This window comes from Halichoerus grypus, chromosome 3 (genome assembly GCF_964656455.1).
Source record: "Halichoerus grypus chromosome 3, mHalGry1.hap1.1, whole genome shotgun sequence".
Classification (NCBI taxonomy): Eukaryota; Metazoa; Chordata; class Mammalia; order Carnivora; family Phocidae; genus Halichoerus; species Halichoerus grypus.
This window is the reverse complement of record NC_135714.1, coordinates 57,316,101-57,342,763: the sequence shown is the minus strand read 5'-3', so window position 1 is coordinate 57,342,763 and position 26,663 is coordinate 57,316,101. Positions and strand designations below refer to the sequence as shown.

Sequence of the window (26,663 nt, the reverse complement as noted above, 5' to 3'; positions counted from 1 at the left end):
CCTCATTACTCACAGATTGCATATTTGCAAATTCGCTTACTTGCTAATATTTACTTGTAGCACCAGAGTCAACACTGGGGTGTCTTTGCCATCATTCACAGACATGCACAGAGCAGCAGAAACTTTGAGTTGCCCAAACGTGCATGTTCCTGGTTGAGGTCAAACAAGGTAACTCCCTGCCTTCTTGTTTCAGCTCTCCGGCGGTAACAAGTATCCTTCTTGTGGTTTACTTAGTGCCACATTTTTTTTTGCAGTTTTTTGTTTTTTATTGGTGATTTCACTGTCTGAAATGGTCTCCAAGTGGAGTGCTGAAGTTCTGGCTAATAATCTTGAGCGCAAGGAGGCCATGGTGTGCCTTATGGACAAAATACGTTAGGGAAGCTTTGTTTAGGCATGAATTATAATGCTGTTGGCCATGAGCTCCATGTTAATGAATCAGCAATGTATTTAAACAAGTTGTCTGTAAATAGAAACACATTGAAAGCAGAGTTATATGTTGATTGCTTGATGAAAATGTTGTGACCAGAGGCTTTCAGGAATTGAACCCTGTATTTCCCCTAGGAGCCATGGTTCAGCATTTGCTAGTTCAGTGTTCATTTGTTCTTTATAAAATGAAACGACCGTGATTAATGAGAATAGACTGTAGGTCTCTTAAGGGATATTTACATGCATTTATACACATGATTTTTAAAACTAAAATGAAGTAGAGCAAACTATTGATGGCATTTTGCTGTTTGCTAAACATTAGAGTTCAGCCTCTTTCCATGGCAGTACAAATACATGACAAAATTTAAATGTGGTTGTGCTATAATTGAAATATTTAATCCTTATTTATTATCCCACTTGGCACATGTAAATTCAAATTCCTACAAGTGGAAACGCTGAGTCAAAGGATATGTGCATTTTTAAGAATCCACGCTGTCAAACTGTCTTCCTGAAAGGCTGTAATAATTTGTAATTCCAATACTAATGTTTAAGAATGTTTGTTTCTCCATAACTTTGAAGAACTGAGGATTATTTTTCTTTTAAATCTTTGCCAATCATAAAGAAATTAATGGGGGCCACCTTAGCATTCTGCCAGCATAGGACCCAACCTCAGAGTGTGTGATTTGGTGGGTCTACCATGGAGCTCCAGGATTTGCATTTCTTATGGATCTAAGATCTTCCTTTAAATCATGAATGGAAGAGGAGAGATCACAACCAACAACACAAAAATACAAACAATTATAAGAGAAGATTACGAAAAACTATATGCCAACAAATTGGGCAATCTGGAATAAATGGATAAATTCCTAGAAACACATAAACTACCAAAAATGAAACAGGAAGAAATAGAAAATTTGAATAGACTCAATACCAGCAAAGAAATTGAATCAGTAATCAATCTCCCAACAAACAAAAGTCAGGGCCAGATGGCTTCCTAGGGGAATTCTACCAGACATTTAAAGAAGCGTTAATACTTATTCTTCTCAAACTTTTCCAAACAATAGAGATGGAAGGAAAACTTCCAGACTCATTCTATGAGGCCAGCATTACCTTGATTCCAAAACCAAAGACCCTACTAAAAAGGAGAATTACAGGCCAATAACGCTGATAAACATGGATGCAAAAATTCTCAACAAGATACTAGCGAATCGAATCCAACAGTACATTAAAAGAATTATTCATCACGATCAAGTCAGATTTATTCCTAGGCTGCAAGGGTGGTTCAATATTTGCAAAGAGTAGAAAGAACATCAGGTTAGGAGTTGAAAGATATGGGTTAAAGTCCTAGCTGTGTCACTTACTACATGACCTTGGGCATGTCATTTAACTTCAGTCCTAGTATTTAAATAGCACAAGAAGGTTTTAAAGATTGAGAGAACAAATAAATATGGAATGGGCTATATAAGTTTAAATTGATGTTGTTATCACTTTTACAGTACCATATATGTGGACCTCAAACACTTAGGTACATAACTAACTTCTTTTGGGGTACTTCCTACATGTTGAATGGAAGTGAGGCTCCATTTGTTTGTAGCATATGAATCTCAGGATGCCGACCAGCATTGGTCTCTTTACTCTTTCCTTAAGCGGCTATTTAAAGATCAGGATGTGCTTGGGTTTGAAAGCAGAGGCTTGTCATCTGTATTTGATAGTTAGTATGTACGACCAGCTATGGCCAGCTACGCTTTCGCTAGGATTTTATCTTCCTTATTAGTCTAGTCGGTTGATGTACAGAATAGTAATAGGGAGCAAGAGAGGGCAGCCATTCTATAAAAACCATGCTTTGTTGTTGAAAACAATCTTTTTTTCTAATCCCTACTCATATCTCTGTGATTTACATTTACAATTTAAAAAGAATAAAAAGCATTAATCGGCTGGCATACATAATGGAAAGCACAGCTCTTATTCTTCAGAGATTTTGCAAGAAATAATAACTATAAATGCTTGGAAAATCATTTATGCATAAGCATACTACTTAACAAAGTTTGTGACATTGAGAGACATATTTTAATGCCAGCACGTAACTTCGATAAATTTTGTCATAGAATGATACCATGTTTGTGTGATGTCACACTTTTCATATAGCACAGGTGTGCAAAGAAAGGTTCAGGAGGATTAAATAAAATTGTGCGAATCACTGGACTCTGTGCCTCTCAGGGCAAGAACATCAGAAGAAACTCAAGACATGAGGTGAGTGCTGCAGAGCAAGTGTAAATTTAGAGGCAAGGAGGGAACCAGAAAAAGTCTGTATCCACAGAGCTTGATAGTGGACATTGGCCGCTACTAAACTAGCTGGAGAGATGCTTTAGCATTTTAATGTGACTTGCAGGCAGGGTGTGGCTTTTGATCAGGAGCTGACATTAATGATCAAGGTCAGCTGTGGCTAAAGTTTGTTTTTTCCATCATAAGAAGATCATCAGGGAAAAAAGTCAGTATATTTCAGTACTGTAAACTGTTTGGGGCTGTTTCAGCCATTTGGCAGCTCTATAAACAGAGTCGGGTTTCACTGAAAGAATGAGAACTGAGAAATATATGTTCTTTCGTTCCAGCTGAGGTGGCTCCTGTTCCAAAGGAGAACTAGTTTCTGAGTGTTAATTTTGAGAATCGGATCTTGTTATTTTTTTTCCTGAAAATATTATGAATATCCTAAATAATTGTTCTGAAAAATATGAAAAACTTGGCATTTATTTTCTTTTGGTGTAAGCTAAATAGAATGACTAGACAATGTAAAAGGGAAATTCCATTATTGATTGTTGGTCTCATCGGTATGAAATAAGGTGGAAGGACTCAAGGTGATTTCCAAGATCACTCCTCAGTTTTAAAGTTCTGTCATTGTTACTAGTTCTCTTTAATACCTCAGTGGAATATTCTTTATTTAATGTAAACTTTTAATGAAGTAGAGTAGAATATCTATCAGGGTCCTGGTAGGGAGCAGTGCCATTCTATAAGAGGTTTAACTGAGAAGAGTTTCCTGAAGGGACTCTTTAAAGAGAGGTGGGCAGGGATAAGGGAACCAGTGTGGGATGATGAGGCACCCAGAGCCTATCAAGAGGTGGATGTTGTTATTGTCCCAAGGCCACAAGGGATAAGGTAGGGACATGGTATTAAAAATTGGGGCCATGGTAAAGGGTACCTGAGGCAATACCACTGTCAGATGTATGATGTGGCAGTAAAGGAAAATAGAGACAAATACCTAACCTTTCTCTTCTCTCATCCTCTGACATGGAGGATGCTGGGGGAGGGTATTACAGGCCAGACTAAGACGTGGCATATGTCATTTTCACCCACATTGCATTGGCTGGTATCTGGACATACTTAATTGCAGAGAAGGCTGGGAAATATAGTTCTCCTGTATGTCTAGAACGATGAGGGAAACACAAGTACTGGTGAGTACCAGCAGCCTCTGCTACAGAAGGATCAAGAATGACTCCCAAATTTTGACCCAACATCTGGTGGATTGTGGTTGGGGTTAGGAAGCTATCTTGGGTTTCCTTCTCATCTGTTGGCTACTTTATCCATAATGACTGCTGGCTTTTTCTCTCATTACTACTTGCTCTTCAGAGGCTCTTTTTTGTTTATATTCAGCATAAGCACATCTTCTAGATCTTTCCCATTCCTCTCCCCTTGAATATCTCTATTCCTTTATCCTTATTTTCTTCATAATACTTTTTCACTATATGAAAATACATCACTTATGGGGCGCCTGGGTGGCTCAGTCATTAAGCGTCTGCCTTCAGCTCAAGTCATGATCCCAGGGTCCTGGGATCGAGCCCCGCATCAGGCTCCCTGTTCAGCGGGAAGCCTGCTTCTCCCTCTCCCACCCCCCTGCTTGTGTTCCCTCTCTCGCTGTCTCTCTCTGTCAAATAAATAAATAAAATCTTTAAAAAAAAAAAAAAAGAAAATACATCACTTACTTACTTGTCTGTTGTTTTCACTAGTATTTTAAGCTTTATGGAGTGGTGACTTTGTCATATTCCTCACTGTATTCCCAGTTCCTAGAACAATGAATGACCCACAGTAGGGACTAAAAAATTTTTGTTCAGAGGAAGTATCACAGGATTCCATGAGTCATTGTAGCATTGCACCATAATTCTCTCTTTCTATTCTTTTTTTTTTTTTTTAAGATTTTTATTTATTTATTTGACAGAGAGAGACACAGTGAGAGAAGGAACACAAGCAGGGGGAGTGGGAGGGGGAGAAGCAGGCTCCCCGCCGAGCAGGGAGCCCGATGCGGGGCTCGATCCCAGGACCCCGGGATCATGACCCGAGCCGAAGGCAGACGCTTAATGACTGAGCCACCCAGGTGCCCCTCTCTCTTTCTATTCTTATTTATGCCCACTCAGTATTCTGTCTATTTGCATCACTTCTGTTTCTCTCCTTACAACTTTTTCTTTGTTTGCTTTAGTTTGATTTATGTTTTGCTTTATGGGTATTCTAGTTCGTCTGGTGAAAGAGTTTTCATTGATGTTACCGGAAACCACCCTAAAGTCTTAACAGTCCATGTTCCATTTTTAAATTCCTTTACGTGTTCTTGGGTTTCTAGTTGGTTGCTGTTTATTTGTTGCTGATGCCTTCTAGTTTCCTTTGCTATTGTTCCCACTCAGTTTCTGTTATAATCTCATGCCTCATCTCGGGACTTACCTTCTGTTCCAGCCAGACTTTTCCCTTGAGTTCTTGTAACAGTTTTGGAAGCTTTGTCTCTATCATCAGACCTTCCCTGTCTTCACTATACAACCTTGTCTCAAGCACTTCAAAATACTATGTAAGGATCAAGTATATTGCTTTTATTCACTAGGTATTCTTTTTCTATCTTAACTCTAACTCCATTCTTTCAGCTTTCCATTGTTGTGTACCAAACCACCCAAATTTAGGGTGTCAAATAACAGCTACTTTATTATGTTCATGGATTTTGTATGTCAGGAATTCATAGGACAAGTGTGGATGATTTGTCTTTGCTCCAGAATGTCTGGGTCCTCATCTGGAAATGCTCAAAAGACAGGAGTGATTTGAATAGCTGAGTGTTGGGGCTCTACGGAGCTGGGTTCTTCATTCGCATGTCTGGTGGCTGGGCTGAGTGATTCGAAGGCTTCAGCTGTTACCAGGGTGCCTGCACATGGCCTCTTCTTATGGCTTGGGCTTCTCAGTGTGGCCGCTGGATCTGAGAGGGGACATGTGGAGAGAGAGTGTTCCTTGGGACTGAGGCAGAAGCTGCAAGGCTTCTCCCCAGCTAGGCTGAGAAATCACACAGTGACACCTCTACTACATTATTTTGATAAATATAATAGTAAGTCATAAAAGCTGGCCTGGATTCAAGGGAGGGCAGTTAAATTCTACCTTTTGACAGGAAGTATGAAGTTCATACTGACAAAACCAATGTGGGATGGAAGATTGTGTTGTAGGCCATCTTTGGTAAATAAAATCTGCCACATTGACCTATATCTAATTCATGGGATTTCCTCTGTTTAACTCAATCAGGTTGAAATGTCCCATGACCTTGTTACTCAAAGTGTCATACAGGGACCAGAAGCATGAACAAGACCTGGGAGTTTATTAGAAATATAGAACCTAAGAGTGCTAAATCAGACTCTGCATTGACAAGATCTCCAGGTGATTCATTTATACTTTAGAGTTTGAGAAACACTACCCTAGGAAACATTGACCACGATAGGGCTTGCCAGTATCCACCCAATGGCAGAAAAATAGTTAAGTGCTAAAGGAATAGTTGAACAGATCTGGATTGAACTCCTATTTACAAGCAAAATTTCTATACTTTAAATTATACCTGTCATTACTAAATTTTAACACTATTAATGTTAATTGTGACCTACATTCTTTTCAGGAATAGTAAATATATCTTCAGTTTGTGTCCTCAAAATGTAATATGCATAATCCTAGGTTTAATAATTAATCTCTGTGACTCCAGAAGGTTTGGAATTATTATGTATTTTGGTATGTATTATAATGCTATTTTGAATAATTTTGAAGGTAAAAAAGTTAGGTTCTTTTGGATTTTACATTCCCCTTGAACTGTTTTTTAATTGTTGAATTTATAAAGCTTTTTCTCTCCTGTGACAACTGTTAGTAGATACTTATTTTATACTAAATGAAAGAATATGATTTTTAATTTGTTTCTTATAACTTTTTTGTTTGTTTCTTATAACTGTTAAGACACCCTGACTCTTTCTACAAACTCTTAAAAACCCAAGAAATGTATACATATTTTATTTTATCTTTAGTAGATGGCTGTTATGTATTTTAATTATACAGAGTTCAATTCATAGATTCCATTGACTCATGTTTCCTTTAAATAGCCATCTTCTTAAAATTTGTTTTAGAGTAAGGGAATAAATATCCAGAAATTCATTTTGATTGGCACATTATTTGTTAAGCAGTTTTTCTCAAACTATAATTTCCAGACTACTACTATTTGCAGGATGTGAAGTGCTTGTTAAAATTGCAGATTTCTGATCTCCATCCCAGTCCTTTTGAATCAGACTCTCTGGGTTGGAACATGGAAAGTCTCTGAGGTTGGGACCCAGTTTCTTTGGCACACTAAAGTTTGCGACCTACTTTACATTAGTCTTATAGTCATATTTCAAGTTATTTATCATGTGAATAAGCAAGTCTTGGGATATTGGCAGGGAACAGCCTTTCAAATTCCCATCTTTCCTGGGAGATCTAACATTGGAAGATCATTTAATTGGAGATCATTTTAGAGATTACCTAGTAAAACTCTCATAATTTTTCAGATTATGAAACTGAGCTCCAAAGAGTTTAAATGACTTTTCGAAAGTCATGCTAAGCAAAGCTATGTCCAGAACCCAAATCTTGTCAGCCAAGCTAGTTTCCTTCTTTACGCTAAGATGAGGTAGGTTCATCTTATCTTTAAGCCTAGTAGGTATGTTAATGGGTTAATGGTAAGATTATAAAGGAAATCCTGAGCATTTAGTCAGAAAGGATCTATTGGTTTTCCGAATTTCTCTTGTTAATAAAATGAATGTTTGCAGTCTTTGATTCTATCAGGGTTTTAGTCATTTTTAAGTGTTTTCTTAGCAATTTAAGTCTTTTCTTAGCAATTTTCTTGTATGTCCTTAGAAACCTCATCATGACTCAGGAAGATTACTAGATAAAATGCCTTAATGTGAAAACTCAACATGAGGAAAAAATCAGATACACTAAGGGGTGATTTATCCTCTTTCTGAAGAGGAATAAAGCTTTTCTTTAAATGAATACAGTATTTTATATGCCATAAAGTCCATAAATGTCAAACACTTATGAAAATCATTTTACTAGAGATTTTTAAGACTTTCTGAAAATGAGGATTAGGGAAAATTCTCCTCCCACCCATCTTGAAATTCAGTCCCCGTCACATCCTTCTCCCTCTCTTCCCTTTGTACCCCATTCTTTCCCTCTCTAATTGTGCAGGTACGGTAGCATAGTAGCTGTGGGTGAGCCACAGTCCACTCGCTTTCTTTTTAAGTTGTTCAATCACTACGCTGACTTTTAAACTGCAAAAGATACTTAAGAGTGTTGCATAATTTGGGTTTTTTGGTTTTCTTCCACGAAGAAAATTCTGTGACTTAACATTTTTGGATATTTTACATTTATGAATATTTAGTGCCAAACTTATCATGACTGTTGAGGTACATCATACCAGCATATATGTGAAATATTGGATAACACTAACCACTGTTAATATATTTAATCCTATAATTTATACATTTCCAGAACACTATGCTTTCTTGTTTCTGATTAAGCTATAATGTTGTCTTAGTTTTAACTTGAAGTATATAGGGCATGTAGTTTCATTCAACAAGTACCTACCTCTTTCAATATGAAAAGATACGTGGCAGTTTATATGTATTCACACAATAGGATATTGAAAATAGAATAAGTCAACAAGAAGGGAAAATAAGGGAAGGGAAACTGATGTCCAAAAGAGGGTTGATATCCAAGGATTCATGGCACAAGATTGTCTTAAAGTTAGAATAAAAATTTGACTTCGAATTTTCTTACAGATATTGTTAGTTACATAATTACAATGCTTTTGAAATAGAAATAAACCAGTTTTTTAGAAGAAGCAAAATTGTTCCTATTACTAAAATCTGAGAGATTTTTCTTCCTGGATTCTCATGTAGCAAACAATGTATGATATTGAGAGAGGTCCTCAACAACATGCTGTTATTACAATAATGGGCTTCTTAGGGCTTTTTGGTATAATCTCCTTCATAATAGGTCGATGCTTTAACACTTTGCATAGTTGAGTGAAAACTGTTTGATTTAGGGGCCAAAACAACCGTAGCATGGCTTAGCTGAGGCAGGGGCTGGTAGTAGAGGTTAGAGTAGATAAGAGGAATTAAACTGAATGTATAGAAAATCCTTTAGTCTTCAGGAAATCTTCCTAGAATTTTATTCCTTGCAATCTAGATTTTGATAATCAGGGAACTTGGAGGGTTGGAGATTATGCTTTTTAATTGAAGAACTGAAATGATTATATCTAGTATTGCTGGTTAAGGTTAGATCCATTTGCTTTAACAATTAATTGAATCAAAATTAATTGAGTCAAGATGGTTGCAATCTCTCTCTCTCTCTCTCTTTTTTAATTTAGGGCTCTAATCATAATACCTGCCTAAATAGGAGAGCCTATTCACCCCCTTCATAGAACAGATTCTGCAAATATACATTTAGTGTTATCAGTTTGCAAGGGATTGTGTTAGATGCTGTTGAGATTCAGAAGTCATCTCCAGGAGGATCATTGTTAAATGAAATGCCAGCCAAACCTAAATATAATTCTGGAATTTAATCAGATTTATATTTTGATTCAGCTGACACTTTACTCAGCATCTTTTAATCTCCAGGGACTTGCACAGTTAACATAAATGATTAAAATAAAAATTGACAATGATAAGTACCATAGACATAAAAATAAAATGCTGGAATCCAAAGTAGTAAAAGTTATTTCTGGCTTTGGAATAAGGGAAAACTTTATGGAAATCAGTGACATGGCTTGAGGAATATTTTAGCTACTTCTTCATTTTTGTAAACTCTTTCCAAATGCATCTCAAATAATTAGGTTTCTTTAATGTAAAAAAGAAATGTTGTCTTTGCTTACCAAATACAGCTTTGAATCAGTTCTACTCACTATTTTCTTGCCTTTCTCAACTCTTTTGTCTTCCTCAGTGTCTCCTCTGTAGAAATTTTAGGGATATCATTTAAATACTCCTTGAAATTCAGGAAAGATTTGGAAATTGTAATAACATCTGTCCATTCTAATGATAAAATGGGACCAGGCAATGTGTCTATGGGTACACTGATAGAATAAATGTTGGAGGAAACAGCATAGTGAAGTGGCGAGTCTCAAAATGTTTTTTCAAGGAAACTTCGTGAATTAAGATGGAGCTGTTGTGCCACTAAGGTATAATGATAGTCTTTCTTGAATATTATATTTACAATTATTCTCTCTCACATACACACACAACATTAATGTAAAATTTTCTCAGAGCCTCTTCTAGACATTTAAAACTAAACTAAGTTTAAATAAACTAGTTTAAAACTTAATAGACATTTAAAAAAGCAAAAAACCAAAAAATAGGTGTATGAAATTTATAATTGCCTTTCTATGCTATGACCTAGTATAACATGGTAACCAATTTAGCACAAAATCATGGATATCTGGTTGACTTCAGCTTCAATAATGTGTTGTATTATTTGGCACATGTTTCCTGACATCCACAAAAATCTACCTAGTTCTACTCTCTTTCCTTAATAGATTCAAGAATCACTGCAGTAAAACAGTATTTAGGTGTCACAGTGAAAAATGGAATGTTTCCATAGCGTAAGTTTTTTAGATTATCTGGCACAGAGTTTTCAAGAAAACCTTAGTAATTTTTGTTGGAACTCTTTAAAGTATCTTTTATACTGATTTTTATCTTAAACCAAGTTAACTCAATTTAGTTTTTTCTTAGTGACTGATGTTTATAGTTATCAACATATAGAGACTTGAGTTTTACCTTTTTTGTAGGGCTTTATAGTTTGCAAAGGGCATTCATAGACATTATCTCATCTGAAAGTCCCTATATCCCACACCCCTTACTCTTGTTTGCCATTTACACTCTGATGAGAATTAGGAAACCATCTAACCTGGTTTATTAGAATTGGATGTCAAATAAGGTTGTGAGGACCCCTCCTAGTGAGTAAGGAGTGTGGCCTTTGTGATAGCTGTTTCCATCCTCAGAGGCTATTTGGCTTAATTCTGGATTCTTGGCAGTGTTTGTTGAGTGATGTAGCTGGAAGAGTTGACCAGATGAGAGGGGAATTATGCAGCTGGATTTTTAGCCTAGATTATTGTTTTATAAATATCCCCTCCAAAATGCTGTCAAAGGGCCCATGTGAAGACTTAATTAAAAAATAAAATGTGTTTAATATAATGTACTTAACGCTGTCCTCAACATAATAAATATTTTAAAACTTCATTTGTGTTAAATTTTGGGAAATAGTTTGAGAAATACAATAAATATTTCCTGAATTGTTACATGGGAGTAGAGAATGGTAAATGTGGAGGGCTTTGTGTCACAAAGGGAAATTTACAAAATATTACCTTGATATCATACATCATTTAAGTAACATTGAAGATGGGTTAAAAATGATTGCATCTGTTTAACAGAATCTTCTAAGACCATATGTCTTCTTATGTGTGACATTTCTAAAAATTCCTAAGTTATAATTTCAAAGTTGTAAATACCTGGCAGCATGATACATAATCCCAGTACCTGGAAGGCCACAGTCTGAGACTTTTTTGTTTTATACATTGGGTTTTATTCCTCTAAGTCACTCTTTTGTATTCTATTGTGAAATCAAACTGGGGATCTGAGAGCAGGAGTATGTTATTTAATTTTGGGGTGTGACAGTGCATGGTCTTTGGGCTTCCAACAATGTTTGCTGAATGCATGACTCCCTAAATTAATATCTCGGTGGATAAAAGAGGCTTCAGTTCTTAATTTTCTTTGTGGGGTGGTCTAGTCTAAAAACATGAGTACTTTTTGAATAGTCACCCTATATTTGGTAGCTACTAAGTGAGAGAAATCAATACAGTGTGGTAGAAAGAGCAGCAGAAAAATCTACCCGTAATGGCTCTGACTAGGATCTGATATATATATGGTTTGACCACTTCCTCTTCCATAGCTATTTATTTATTTATTTATTTATTAAGATTTTATTTATTTATTTGACAGAGAGAGACACAGCGAGAGAGGGAACACAAGCAGGGGGAGTGGGAGAGGGAGAAGCAGGCTTCCCGCGGAGCAGGGAGCCCGATGTGGGGCTCGATCCCAGGACCCTGGGATCATGACCTGAGCTGAAGGCAGAGGCTTAACGACTAAGCCACCCAGGCGCCCCCCATAACTCTTTTTAATATCTCTTCAGCCCCAGTCACTCTAATTAGATACTTTTTAAAAATTTCCTTCCCACAGTCCTCATTCTTTGTGTCTTCTTTACTGCAGTTGCTTTTATTTTGATAAAATTCTCTCCGGCTGAGATGCCCATACACTCTTCTCTGTGTTCCTCCCATATCTTCTTGCCATTCCTTTTCAACTTCCCCTAAGAGGAAACCCCTAAGAGGGTTTATTTTCACTTGCCCATTGCTTACGTTGATTTCTTCTCCCTCAAATATTAGACACCTACGTTGACCCAGGCTCTGTTCTGGGCCCTGGGATGCAGCAGTGAATGGGACAAAAGCCATGCTTGGTGAAGCTTATGTTCTGAAAAGGTGACAATCACCTAGGCTAGGCCTTGTTAAAAAACAAAACAAAACAAAAACAAAAGGGATCAGTAAAGAGCCTGTGGCTGGAGTGGAGCTAGCAACAGTGAGTAAGGAGACAGGCCCTAGAGGTGGTGGTGCCAAGAGCAGGGGAAGCTCAGTGGGCCTCATAAGAACTTTGGTTATTCATCTGAGAGAAAAGGAGTCTGTAAAAGCAGAAGGAACTTAGGTTTTAAAAGGCACCAGGTATTTATTTTCTCCTGTAATTACTTTTCATTCCTTTTCCCTCCTCTTTCCCCTTTTCTCCTCCCATTGTCACTTCTACCTCCTGGACTTTGACTTAACCTCATGTTGCTTGCTTTCTAGTCTTTTCTTCCCTCTGGCAGGTAATTGTCAGATCAAGCTTCCCAAACCACTTTGTTCTCATCCACTGATCCACTGTTGTCGTGGTTGTTCTCATTCTGTATGTTAGAGTTCAGACTCGAGGGACATGAGTACTCCATTGCTTCATTTCCCAGAACTGCTCCCCACAGACTACTCTGAATGAGCGGGTTACTCACTGCCCTCAAGCATGTGTTAGGCTTTACTTCAGAACCTTGCTCAAGCCTGAACGGTCTCGCTTCTCATGCCTTCTCTCACACCACCTTTTGAAGACCACTACAAGTCTGAAAAGTTGTTATCCCCTCACTTATACCATTCATTCCTGTAGCTTTTCATAAAAAAATGTGTTGGAGACGTATTTTGTACTAACAGTAGTTCTGGGGCTTATGGAGGCCAAGATGAATGAAGAGAGTCTGCCTTAGGAGTTGGCCCTTGGGGAGACAGAGGATAATACATTTAACATTTAGGTAAAACGACCTGAAATTTGTGTGAAGGGTCATGAGATCAAAGAGCACAAAGCTCTGAGTCAGAATGATGAGCTAAGATGGGTCCTAATTTAGACGGGAGCACCTAATGTAGGTAGAGGTAAGGAAGTCATTTCTAAGGAATTCACATTTAAGCTGAGACCCCCATAGAATGAAAAACAGCCCACTAAGGAAAGTGTGGTATGTTGGGAGAGGAGCCTTCTAAGTAGAACCAACAGCATTTCAAAGGCCCGAGGCGACAAGGAGGTTGGAAATATCAAAGGAAAAACAGAACTGGGCAAAGGCCCTGAGGATGGTGCATAGTAAGCCAGGTGAGTGTGGAGCTGCCTGAGGTTGATGGGCAGGGCCAGATGAGGCAGGCGCTGAAGGCCATGAGAAGGGGTGTGGTTTTAAGTGCAATGGGAAGCAACTGAAGTGTTTTAAGCAAAGGCGTGACATGATCTTATTTGAAGTTGAGACTGCCATCTGTTCATTAAAATCCACTTGTCTCTTCTCCCTGGGCACCCAGCCAGATTCCATTTCCTGGTTCTCTTTGCAGTGGGCTTGGAGCCGTGTGACTGTATCTTATGCATGGAAGTAAATGGTAGTGGTAAATAGCTACATGGTGAGTGGTGGTGAATAGCCCCACAACTAGGACTAGCTCATAAAAACCTCCCGTGGGGACTTCCTCATGCTGTTTGCCTTCTGACTGGGCAAACTTGGGGACCCCTTATGAAATGGTAGAGCCACTTTCAGCATGGACACCTGCATGGCTGTGTGGAACAGAACCCCTTCCCAGCTGACCTAGAACTATCCTGAGCTTTTATGTGAGCAAGAACGAAGCACCTTATGTTTTGAGCCATTACACATCCTGCCCATTTGTTACCACATTCTCATTTGTCTAAAATAAAATGATAGCTTGCAAGAGCCATTATGGCTTCTGTGCTATAGGAGAATGTGAGACAGTGTGAACAATAGCAATGGCCAAAGTGAAGTCCCCATGGGGACTAGCGATATTTCAGTTGGAATAGATTTTAAGTCATTTTGGATATAGAATGAACAGCTCCTACTGACAATGTGGTGTGTGTATAGTAAACTTGTGGGGAAAAAAAAATCTCACTTGATTTGAGTCTCAAGGGCAGTATCACTTACTTTTTGGACTTTCCATAACATACCTCACTGAATACCAGTAGGTATATATTTTGTTTATTTGACTAGATTACCCTAAACTAGAGGGCAAACAAACCATATCTTTGAGAAGCTTTTATTTACTGTTGTGTCTAGAATGGTGTTTTATTTATTTAATGTTCTTGATCATATATATTTTCTTAATTAAAATTGTTATTTTGAGATAATTTTAGTTTCACACGCAATTATAAGAAGTAATACAGAGATAGCCCCCCCTTTTTTGTAGTTTTTGATGTAGTGTTCCATGATTCATTATTTGCTTATAACACCCGTGCTCCATGCAGAGCGTGCCCTCTTTAATACCCATCACCAGGCTAACCCATCCCCCCACTCCCCTCCCCTCTAGAACCCTCAGTTTGTTTCTCAGAGTTAGTATGGTGCTTTAGATAAGGTACTTTTTAAATTAAACTTTGCTTAAATTAATGAATAAAAGGGTAAGCTCTTAGATGTTTTGACCATGGAGTTACCGGGGGTCATGTGACCCAGCATTGCCTTGCCATTGATATCACCTCAGCTTGGCTTAAATTTTCATTGCCTCCTAAGGGAGAGGCTGAGCTGTGTTAAATTTTTGTGTTACCTGTGTTTGCCCAGTCATAATGGAAACAGCCTAAGGAAGCCCACATGGGAGGTTTTATTGAGCTAGCCCTATTCTTGGTATTCACCACTACCACTTACTTCCCTGGGTAGGATACAGTACCACGGTTCACAGCCAACTGCAAAAAGAGCCAGGAAATGGAATCTGGCTTGGTGGGGAAAGTAATATCATGGGGCCTGGGATTTGAATATTTGCAATAGGAGGTATGTAGAAATGTTTTTTAAAGGCATGTGAGCTAATCCTCACTGCCTCCCCATCACTTTCAAGTGTCCACACTAGCCATTGCCCAGTGCTCAGAGTTGCTTCATTGACCACTGTTTCCATCTACAGTTAGGCACTCATCTGGGAGAAACATTTTGATTTATGGGAAGTCTCAAGATAGGAGGCAGTTTCTGTAATCCAGATGAGCAATGATGAGGTCTGTAACTAAGGAAGTGGTGGTGGAAATAGAAGGATGGGATAAGAAAGTAAGAAACTTTATAGAACATGGTGACTGGATGGATTTGGTGCAAAGAAAAGACTAGAATAAAGATGAATAAGCCCCATGCTGATAAACCTCAATTTATAAACTTAAATGTATATCAACAGACCAGTGTTTTCAAGATAAAGCCAGTTAATACTTTAATACTGCCTACCACCAATGGATGGCATTAGTGATGAGCCTGGACATTTAAGCCTTGGACATGGTACTGTTTGTGCTTAGTTTGGATGTGTTTTATGAACGTTATTAAACCATACATGCCTGAGAGGGGCAAAAACAGTGATGTTGAAATTACTGGTAAAAAGAGATATAAGAATAGGACACCAATGCTAAAGAGATTAAAATGACAACCGGAAAGCATGAGAAAAATGTTGGAAATTATATTTGTAGAGGAGATCCATTGACAGTAGAAACAACTCTGAAGGGTAAAGATTAATCAGGCCCCTTGTAAAAAATACTGCATTTCATAGTACAGGAGTAGGGGAAGAGTGATTGACCAGATGAGAAAACAACTCCAAATATGGGAGTTAGGCCTCGAAGGTCAGCATGAATATCCAATGCCCATCAGCTCAGTGTTCTTTTCAGTGAAGGCTAGAAGTTTCAAGAGGGTAAGGACTAAGCATGGTGAAGGAGCAGTGGCGATGTTTTCTCGTGAGCCATGGTCACATAAAGTCAAGGGCTGTTTGTGCATAGCATCAGGGTGAGTGCAGAAATGCATGTGGGGACACCCTAGCTTCTAAGACCTCCCCATGAAGCTTACACAGGGGAAGGAGGGCATAGAGCATGCCAGGTGGAAGAAGTCAGAATGGAAACCAGGGAACAGATTTGAATGCAATAGAAAAGCTACAGTCAGGCATATTTGCTGCAGACAAATGCCATTTGGGAAGGTGTACCTACCTTTCATGTCTCTGTTGCTTAACAGAGAGTGGTGGACCCGTTAGAGCGACAGCTAGAAGGGATGAGCATCCCTAAAGCCCAGCCCATGTTTCATGAGAGCCAGTGATCCTGTATTTGAAAATGGAGAATAAGCCAAGGGCCTCAGAAGAAAAATATGACTTACTTCTAGATCCAATGTGTATTTCCAAAATAATTACAATTCCCACACTAATACATTATTTCTTCAACTTTATTTTCAAATAAAAGCACAGAAATTTAAATTTACTACATATTAATGTATGACCTTTAAATTAGAAATATGAGCTGTAACTAGTTGACTGTAATGTGGACTTGATACCTAATGAGGAGCCAATTTCAGACAAAAACCATCATTTCTATTCAGCTATAGTACTGAATATAGTCCTGGTATTTTCTAAGTAAAAGAGGAAACAGCCAGAAAAAGACTCTAAATATTAGTGAGGTAGAAGGCAATGAATGCAAGCATAACTTTTTTAGTAGGGAAGGATTAGGCTTGAGGAGGGAAAAATATGTATAAAATCATCAAGTGTTAGTTTAAGATAGGACAAATATGAGTTGGTTCTTCAAATTAATAAATATTGGAAATGCAGGGTTTCCACTAAAGCTTAAAGAGGCTTTTTAAAGGAACTCATTCTTCTCATACCATAGTGGTATGGAAGGAAAATGTAAATGAGTTAAAAAAAAATACTAACCATGCGTGGGCAGCAGCTCCACAATGGATGATTATGAGATATTGGAGATGTTTCTTGAGTTTATTTCCCCTATAAGATTTCTTTTAGAGGTAAAATACCAAGTAGAACATATAAATGCACTTCTTTTGCAGTCTAATGAAATGATACATTGTATGATTTTCTTATTCTTACCCTGTATAAAGTTCTTATTATACCTTAATGAATTATTTTATTCCTACCATTTATGAATTTCTATCTTATATGAATTACTTAACCACATTAAATTTATAGCCAAAAGTGGAAAGAAAAAGCATGAGTTTTCACAAATTATATTCTTGCCATTTAAAAAGGTACTTGTGAGCTAAAGATGACAGATATTTCTTTTTTTAAAATTAACACATTTTATGCTTTCTCTAGGCTGGAATGATAAAAAGTGATGATGAGGAATATTTCATTGAGCCTTTGGAAAGAGGTAAGCAGATGGAGGAAAAAAATGGAAGGATTCATGTTGTCTACAAGAGATCAGCAGTAGAACGGGCTCCCGTAAACATGTCCCACGACTGCCAATACAGAGGTAGGCATCTTTGACAAGGCTTAATAATTAACCATAATTTTAAGATATGATGAAAACAACTCTCCCAATCAGTTAAGAGAGTGTTATAGTCATGTGTTCTTGCATAATGTGGAGGTAGTGAAAGAAGTTTATAAATCATGAAATATGGCCTGCCTTTTTTTAAACCCATAGCGGAATATAGTATTATTGATATTATTTTATTCCAGTGCATTATTGTGTTCCCAATATGTTTGCAACTTATGATTTCTATTAAAGTTTCACATTAAAATTATCTTTTCTCTCACTTCTGTTAAAACTTGAAAATATTTTTGTTTTCTAGAAGTATCTAAATTATGAGTTATTAGTATTATTTTCAAACTTCTAAAATGAGATATATTGACATGGCACAGAGGTAGATATGTGATAGACACATTTGAAAATAAGAATGCTATTTGACTTTGAGGTCTATTTTGCAAACCTTTTTATAATATGGGAGAGAGAATGAGTTGAGTGATTCTGCCAAATTTTATTTCAAAATAGGCTGGACCACTAAAGTCAATTAAATTATGGCATGTGAAGCTTTTCTAGTTTTGTGTGTTTTAATGAAATCTGAAAGTAATTTGTTATTAAAGAGATGTTTTTATAAGTTGGGTATAGAAGTTCCCTTTATGGAAAAGAAAGGAAATTTGAGAATCTATGTTTTTTTAGCAAAATTTCAAAAAGTCTGTATTTCTTTTTGTTAGGCCAACTGTCTGAATTAGAGATAATAGAAATTTCCCCCAGGGAAAATGTCAGGAATATAAATAATCTTCTTAATTTAACAATCTGATTCTTGATTCATGATATCTTGCCTCCTGAGAGTTGTTACCAAGTTTGATTTTCAGATACCACGTTTCCCTTAATATGCTGTACTAATGGAATAGTACAATTTAAAATAAATTTGAAATTAACTCAGCCTGAAGAGTTTTTGAGAAATTTCTGATTTGAAGCAACAGCACTGAATTAATAGGTGCATTACTATGAAATGTGTGCCTATCCTAGGGGGTCACTGTGGTGTAATCGGAAGAGAGTACACTGTGCATTTAGACAGATGCGAATAATAGCTCTAAAACATCAAGTTGTTCTGTTACCTTAGATTAGTAGTTAACCTTTCTGAGCCTCAGTTTATCTGTGAATAAAGAATTAAAATACATTGCACAATTATAATAAGTCTTGGAAATAATATATGCAAATTGTTGAATGTAACCCTCAGCAATAGTAGGTGGTTAACCAGTGCTAGCTGTTGTTATTGCTATTAATTATTAATGTTACTTATTTTGTACAAAGATTTACATGTTAGGAGTTTAAAGTTGAACAGTTAGGCATTGCTTGCCTTCATGTTGTGAATACATTCCTATTAGCTCTCATTTATATTTTCATGTTTTAAAAATGTCATACTAAATCAGAAGACTGGTTATGTCAAAGGACAGATAATAGGATACAGTACTTTTTCTATAGTTTAGTTGTTAATGATATCTAATATCTTTTGTGAGGCAGTGGTTAAATATCTTTTAGAAAAGCGTAGCCCACATGTTATAGGATTGTAGTTGAGGACTGGAACGTCCTTAATACATAAGTCACTATGACTTTCCTCCCAATTGCTCCTTCCGTCATACCAGTAGTCTCACCAAGCTGTACTCTGTTGCTCCATTTCAGTCCCTGAGGGTGTCCATTTCTATAAATATCAGTCCTGGTACTTTTTAGTAGTCTAATATTTACGGAAAGGAGAGAAGATTTTTTCAATTGAAATAGGAAAATTGTGAGAAATACTATGTTTAATACCTATTGTATTTTTAGATACTAGACTAAGAAAAATAATTTAGTAGTCAGAGCATATAATTTATAAGAATTAGATGAGATTAAGGCAATTTTGGACATTAATTTAGAAAATTATTTAAAATATCAAGTAGCATCAGCCTCGACTTACTCTGATTTTATAATGAGTTGTTTTTAAGAATGCAGACACTGAAGACTTTATTTTTAATTTTTCAATTGTGAAAAGATTAATTTATAGTTGAAGAAAGCCATAAAATACATTTTGGAAAGGTTTTCAGCAATCATCGGTCAAAGGAGGAGGGGTTCCTTTCTTGATTCACGATTACTTTAAAACTTGACCCAATATATAACATATGTTCCATGATAAACTTTAGTATGAGCTTAACAACTTTTATTTTCTTACTTAAGAAGTTCTGATTGAACTGAGTTGCCAGTGATTATCAATTTACTTCCTTTTGAGAATCTTAAATTATAACCATATATTTCAGAAATGCAAATGTCTTCTTAGGGTAAAAAGAGATTCAGATTCAGAACCTTAAGTACTATACTTTAACTTTAAAATTCTTCTTTTAACTTCTTGGTCACATGACTGAGAGCCAAGCTTTTTCATGGACTACATACTTTCCAACCGAAATTAAGAATATATTTTTACACCTTATTCCATCATTCTCAAATGTAGAACTGAACAGATTCTAGGTTTAGAAGGTATATTGATTTATAAATGAGAGCTATAGTATCATATAAAAGTGCTTTGTCTGGATCAACTCAGGATATTATTTTAGGAGACACATGCAGTCTTTCTTCAATAAGTTATTAAAAGAGGATTAAAATACATAAGATGTACTTAGAAATGCATTTGAGGGACACGGTCTTCATAAATTTCTCTGACAGCAAGTCATCAGGAGTTGTTATCATAAATAAAGCACTTCTCACCCAACAGAGTTTCAGCATTAGGGCCCCTATAAATAAACATCCTGCTGTATTTTGCTAGTTGTCTCCATAATTGCATGGCCACATGTGTTGCTTTGTCAGCTTAGCAACTCAGAACTGACATTCATTTAATTTCTGTAGTTTGGAGCAAGTATGCTAAATTAAAACCAATTATGTTCTGAACTAAGTGATACAAGTGAGACGGAGAGAAGGAGACAAATTCGATTGAGACTGAAGTAGAACTGATGGGGTTATTTGATGTGGTATATATCGGGGTTGGAGAGAGAGAATGAACAAGGATGACTCAGAAGAATCCTGATCTGAAAGACTAGAGGATTCTCTTTCCAGAATTCAGGTATTGAAAATGAGAAATAGAAATAGGCTTGATGGAGGATGACAAGTGGGTATAATTTTGGATATTTGAGTTCAAAGATCCATTGGAAAAGTGAGTGAATAAAAAAATGCACAGTATATTTTCATAATCATGTGTCAGAGTCAATGAATGAATGCCCTTATATACATGTTGGGGTAGGGATGGGTAAAGGTTAGCTTGGAGTCAGGGGACACGTATTGGCTCGTGGATGCTTGCAATGTCTCTGCTTGCCTTCTTCTCTCTCTTTTCCAAGTTCATATCAATGAGAATCAGAAGGTGTTCCTTGCACAGAGTTGGAAGCCCATGAAAGATATTTGCTACCTATCACTATAGGAGAGGAGGACATTGTGTCCTCAAAACACAAACACAAAACTAAACGCAAAGCAGAAAATATGCTTCTACCACACTCAGGAACCCTAAGCTATTACACTTGATGAAAAGCAAACATCTATTTTGATTCCTTATCCTCTTAAGATATTTATCTGGGTTTCCAATAAAAGTCACCCGCAGCTTTGAACTTGTTGAGATAATATATGCTATGATTCAACAATAACACAAACCTGCAACCATTTCCATATATTACATAGATTCTCTTTCCTCAGCTCTTCATAAGGAAGTTGTATTGTTTTTTGAAATGTGGAAAAATGTGAAGAACTGTTTAAAAATATATTGAACTTGTAAAATCACAGATGCAGTACTCTCCTTTAGAATTACTCTTTTAAGACCTAAAACAGTTTTACATTTGGCAGTGTAAATAATCTCTTCCGGTGTAGAATTGGCAGGTGTTTGTAACATATGGTTCTGCCAGTTCCTAGCAAAGAAATACCATCCTTTCATCGTAAGCTGTTCATGTCTATGATAAAAAACTTGTCAAAAGAACCTTATCTACTTCATCATGGGGGGAGAGTTGAATTTCACTCTTTTTTTTTTTTTCTTTTTGATTTCTGCTTTGGGAGGATGGAAATCACATCCATTTCTGGACATTCAGTTTGGAGAAAACGAGTTTATATTTTACTGGTTTTTGAAATTTTATTTGGTAAAAACATGGTTAATCAACCTATAAAGGGTCATAAAGTTCACCTCCACTGTTAAATCAATCATCTGAGTCTAAACTTAGATGAAAAACAAAATATACCCCTGACCATCTCTGAAGAATGTCTACATTGTTGCCCATAAGAAGTTTGCTTTAGGCAGTCTTTTTTGGGGGGAAGGAGGGAGCTGTGCTTGGATGACATCATTCAGCTTTTCATATTTTTTATTTAATCCCCTAGGCCCTTAAGCTTCTCCCATCAAATTACGAACTATTCACTCACCAGAAGCTTTGTGTTAAAGTAATTTTTGTAATTACTTCCTACCAGTGGGAAACAAGGAATAGTAAGCCTTTATCTCCTAGCTTCCTTTCAGGATTTTCATTTTCCTGCACGAACCCAAGCGCTTGTGTTGCTGGTGTGGTTGTCATGGTGCTGTGAAGGAGTGTCTTTGTCCCAGGTGGGAAACATGTACAAGTCAGAAATGATTTGGGAGTTGCTCCTGGTTGCCAGGGAATGAAACTATGAAACAAGCACTAGAATAATGGGAAGACTATTTCTTATTTTAGTGACTCTAGGAACTTCCTAGGCAGAGTCCTTCCTTGAATCTATAGAAAAGTCAGTAGGTGCTATAACCTATTGTATTTGGAAGTTCTCATGACCTATGCCCCGATCAAAGAGAAACAGTGGTGGGCTTTGCAAGCCACAAAAAAAGAAAAAAAATCAAATGAGAGAAATTAATTTTTGCATCTTTTCTTGTTAAATGAAGCATGAAACAATATTACTGAATTATTAAGATCTGTCAAATAGCCGCCATTCTTTTAGGTAGATGTTAAGTGATAAATTTTACTCAATTTTACTCAGCTGCACAGTTTAGTTTATAATATAATCTAGGGTCAGCCATTTGTCAAAGCTACTACCAGTGATTCATATGGAAATACTACTTATATTTATGTTATTTCTTTTTAGGTTGTTTTTGCATATTTCATAAATCTATGTATTTATAATAATTATTGGCAAAAAGAAGGCGATTAAAGATTGAGTTGTTACATGAAATAATCAGGAAGCAGAATGATGGTTGAAGATCTTTCAGATGTGAAAGATATAGGCTAATACCTTATTTCCTTGTATTAACTGTCTTACGGGGCCTATTCTATCCCTTCATGGATACCAGGAAAGGAGTTTATTTACATAGACTAGGATTAAAGTGTTAAAAATGTAACTCCATTTTTTTTCTAATAAAGAATTGAATATGGAAAGATACAAACTGTATGGAGAATTGAGAGCTTCTGGATTACTATTTAGTTATTGATATGACATTAAAGGACAAAGAGAATTTGAAGAGTTTAGATATATCTAGGTGAGTGAAACAAAATTGAAAACAGTTAATTTATATTAGGGTACAAAGCTAATGCAGATAATATAGGCTGGACATTGATTCTTAAATTAAATGATTGCCTACTCAGCAGTAACTGTATCGGGGCACCTGGGTGGCTCAGTCTGTTAAGCGTCTGCCTTTGGCTCAGGTCATGATCTCAGGGTCCTAGGAATGAGCCCCATGACAGGCTCCCTGCCCAGTGGGGAGTGTGCTTCTCCTTCTGCCCCTCCTCCCACTCGTGCTCTCTCTTTCTGTCTCAAATAAATAAATGAAATTTTAAAGAAAGAAGAAGTAACTATCAATTTTTGGCTCATGAAAGAATGATTACCAAGAAATATTTGTTAGTATTGAAAATGTATTTGTTATTTCTGAATATAAAATATATCTTATTATCAAAATACACTTTAGTGTTTGGTTTCATTCACATGAACTGCTTTTACTTAGGAGGGATAGACTCTATTTTCAGTAAAATATTAAGTACATTTTGACCCTGCACATGCCAAGTATGCCTGCTTAAACACATTTTAAAACCTGTATGTAATTTCTTTCCATGTACAACTTATTTATAAACTTTCATGTTAGTAAGTGGGAAGGAATTCAAATATTTCTGGAGGTTTAGTAACCTTTTATTTCATTGTTTCTGTTTCTAACATGATTAATATTTTTAAAGAAGATAATTTGCTGTAAGGTAGATTTTATTTATATATGTCTTTCATTGCTTTCTTTTTCCTACTGGATCATCAGCTGTTAACTTTAAATGTAAAATTATTTATGAGGATCAATGCTATTCACTTCACTTTGGTATTTTGTAAATATATATATATATATTTGTGTGTGTGTGTGTGTGTGTGTGTGTGTGCATGGGTTCTTTACTTCCCTACGGAGGATTCAGGTGTGTCATGCTCAATCCTCTCTCTCTTTATGGAATCTTTATATCCCTTTCCCTGCAGGGGCATCTTTCAGGTCGATGAAGTGGAAGTTAGTGATATATGTTGAAGAAAAATAGAACAATTGGGAAAAATAAGTGTAGCACAGAATATTATTTCTATATGAAAATCATTGATGATTAGATTATGGGAACTGTGAATTAAAATGTGAGGACTTTAATCAGGCTAAAATAATTGTTCCTCTAATGCATGATTCTGCAAGGGGAGCTGAATCCTTGGTTTTGTTCTTTCTAGATAACCAGAAAATTCACTCTGATTTTCAGCTGTAGTCCATCTGGTCTAAATATCTATCTAAATTTAAAAATTCTTTTTTTTTTTTAAGATTTTATTTATTTATTTGACAGAGAGAGAGAGACAGCAAGAGAGGGAACACAAGCATGGGGAGTGGGAGTGGGAGAAGCAGGCTTCCCGCAGAGCAGGGAGCCCGATGCGGGGCTCGATCCCAGGACCCCGGGATCATGACCTGAACCGAAGGCAGACGCTTAACGACGGAGCCACCCAGGTACCCCTAAATTTAAAAATTCTTAATGGAAGTTCTTCAATTTGGGACTTTGTATAAGGTGGAAAGATTTATTTTAGGAATGATTGGAGCCATTTCCCTAAGCGAGACTATAAAGGTTACTGGAGATAAGTAATTATATATAGCATATTCTTATATTACTTTCCAGTACCTTACTGAGTATCTCGAAAAAATATTTGACAAGTCTGATTGAGACATTAGTTCAAACTGGTTTTGTTTGTCTTTTTTTAAGATTTATTTATTTATTTGAGAGAGAGAGAGAGAGAAGGGTAAGGGCAGAGGGACAGGGAGAGAATCTCAAGCAGACTCCCCGTTGAGTGTGGAGCCTGGCTCAGGGCTCAATCTCAAGACCCTGAAATCATGACCTGAGCGGAAATCAAGAGTTGGATGCTTAACCGACTGAGCCACCCAGGCTCCCCTGTTTGTTTATCTTTCACAACTATTATAACCACTTATGTGTCACATTAACTTGTTCTTTGCTTTTAAGCTGAGATATTTTGTCATTATTTCAGAGCTCTGATTAATAAGCCAAGTATCCTAAGCCTTTGTGTATATTCCTATTCAAAGGACAGTCTTCAATTGTGGGCATTTTTTAGCCAATTCCTGTGGAAGACTTTGTTTCTCTTGAGTGTGCTTTACAGATTTGCTGCGTGTTCTTAAAGTGTGAAGAATAAGGTCTGTGTGGTATTAACACTCTGCATTCTAACTTCAGTTCTCTGTCTCAGCACTTTGACAGGTTTTGTCATGTTTTCATGTTCTGTCTGGTCTTACTCCATATACTAAAGGGATAAAAACAATGTCTAAGCCCCTTTTGGTGAGATGAGTGGGTGATAAAAGTAGATTCTCTTTACATCCTATGCCATGATCCTCATACTAATAAAATGCCACTGGACAGCCTTCTAGTTATAAGAAATTAGGGTATTAGGACAGATTTTTAATTTCTTCATTCTCCATCTTGGATGACATTTTTAGATAAAGCCAACATAGGAATTTGATGCAAGTAAACATTGCCTTATTTCATTCTGTGATCTTGGGCTTGGCTTTTGAGTCCAGTGGGAAGTCCTAGGGAAACCACTGCTAGGTAGGGTATATGCACCACCCTATTTATATTTAAAGGAGGTATAATTAAGTTCAGCAGGCTAGATTTTTTTTTTTTTTGTCTTCTACAGCATCCTTCTCTCATTTGTGATGACCCAACATTGGAGAAGTCAGCAGAAGCATTTGTGTTGTTGTTATAGTGTTGCTATCATCTGAGTTCCCATGGGCATCCCTCCATCACTCACCAGTACTCTTTCTCTTAAATTTATGGAAGAAATGTTCTAACACCCTTGTCGTCTCAGACGTATACAAAATATTAATGAACATTTATGATATACAATGAGATTATTTTTTATAGATTTGAGATATGAAGCGTGGATGTTAATGAAAATAATTATTGCAATAATCATTCAGATTTTTATTCTCAATTAAACCCCAACTTTCATGGAGTTTTCATCTTTCCTAGTTATATGGCTCGTTTTATGTTGCAACTCAGACCTCAACTCACAACGTACATAAGAGCATCACTCCTCTCTGTTTTTTCTTTTTGTGACCTATGACAACTTTGATAAAGCACCTCAAGTAATTAGCATTAAGTTCAAGTTTTGTATCCCAGATAGACCTTAAGTAAATGGGAAGCCATGAATTTATTCTAAATACTAGGGATTATGAAAATTGACCTTCCTTTCATTAATAGAGTAGTTTACATTGTAGCACATGTTAATTCTATACAAATATTCATGGAGAAAACAAAGAAAAAACAGGGGGAGAAGCCCAGCTATCCTACAAGGTGGAATGCATAGCATTTTGATCTTGTACAGGAGTTTTCTATGTTAACTGGTATGTGGGTTTCTTTGGCTGGCTGAGTAGGCCCCACCGGGCTGATATTCCGCTTCTGCCTGGCTGCTGCCGCCCCTGCTGGCTTTCCCTGCAGGTGTTTCTCAACTTGACTAGAGGCTGCTCTCCCTGGTGCAGTAGACCACCCTGAGTTTGGCGAGGACCCTTATGCAGCAGCCCATGTGGTCCACTGCAGTCTGCTGTGGGACCACATTGAGCCTGGGTTTAGCAGCCCTTTTTACAGGCTCCCCGGGAAACTCAGATATTGCTCTTGCAGCACATGAACCAAGTGGAATCGTGGCTTCCTC

At 36.9% G+C, this 26,663-nt stretch overlaps 1 protein-coding gene across 5 annotated transcripts in view; it reads left to right on the top strand.

Annotated features, from left to right (window-relative positions):
• The window catches only part of ADAMTS3 (ADAM metallopeptidase with thrombospondin type 1 motif 3), a 531,886-nt gene that overhangs the window by 376,751 nt on the left and 128,472 nt on the right, over nt 1–26,663 (top strand). For all 5 annotated transcript variants that reach the window (XM_078068759.1, XM_036078049.2, XM_078068756.1 and 2 more), the window contains one exon: nt 17,354–17,510. In XM_078068759.1, the coding sequence (XP_077924885.1) occupies nt 17,354–17,510 (157 nt within the window). The remainder of the gene's footprint in view (nt 1–17,353; nt 17,511–26,663) is intronic.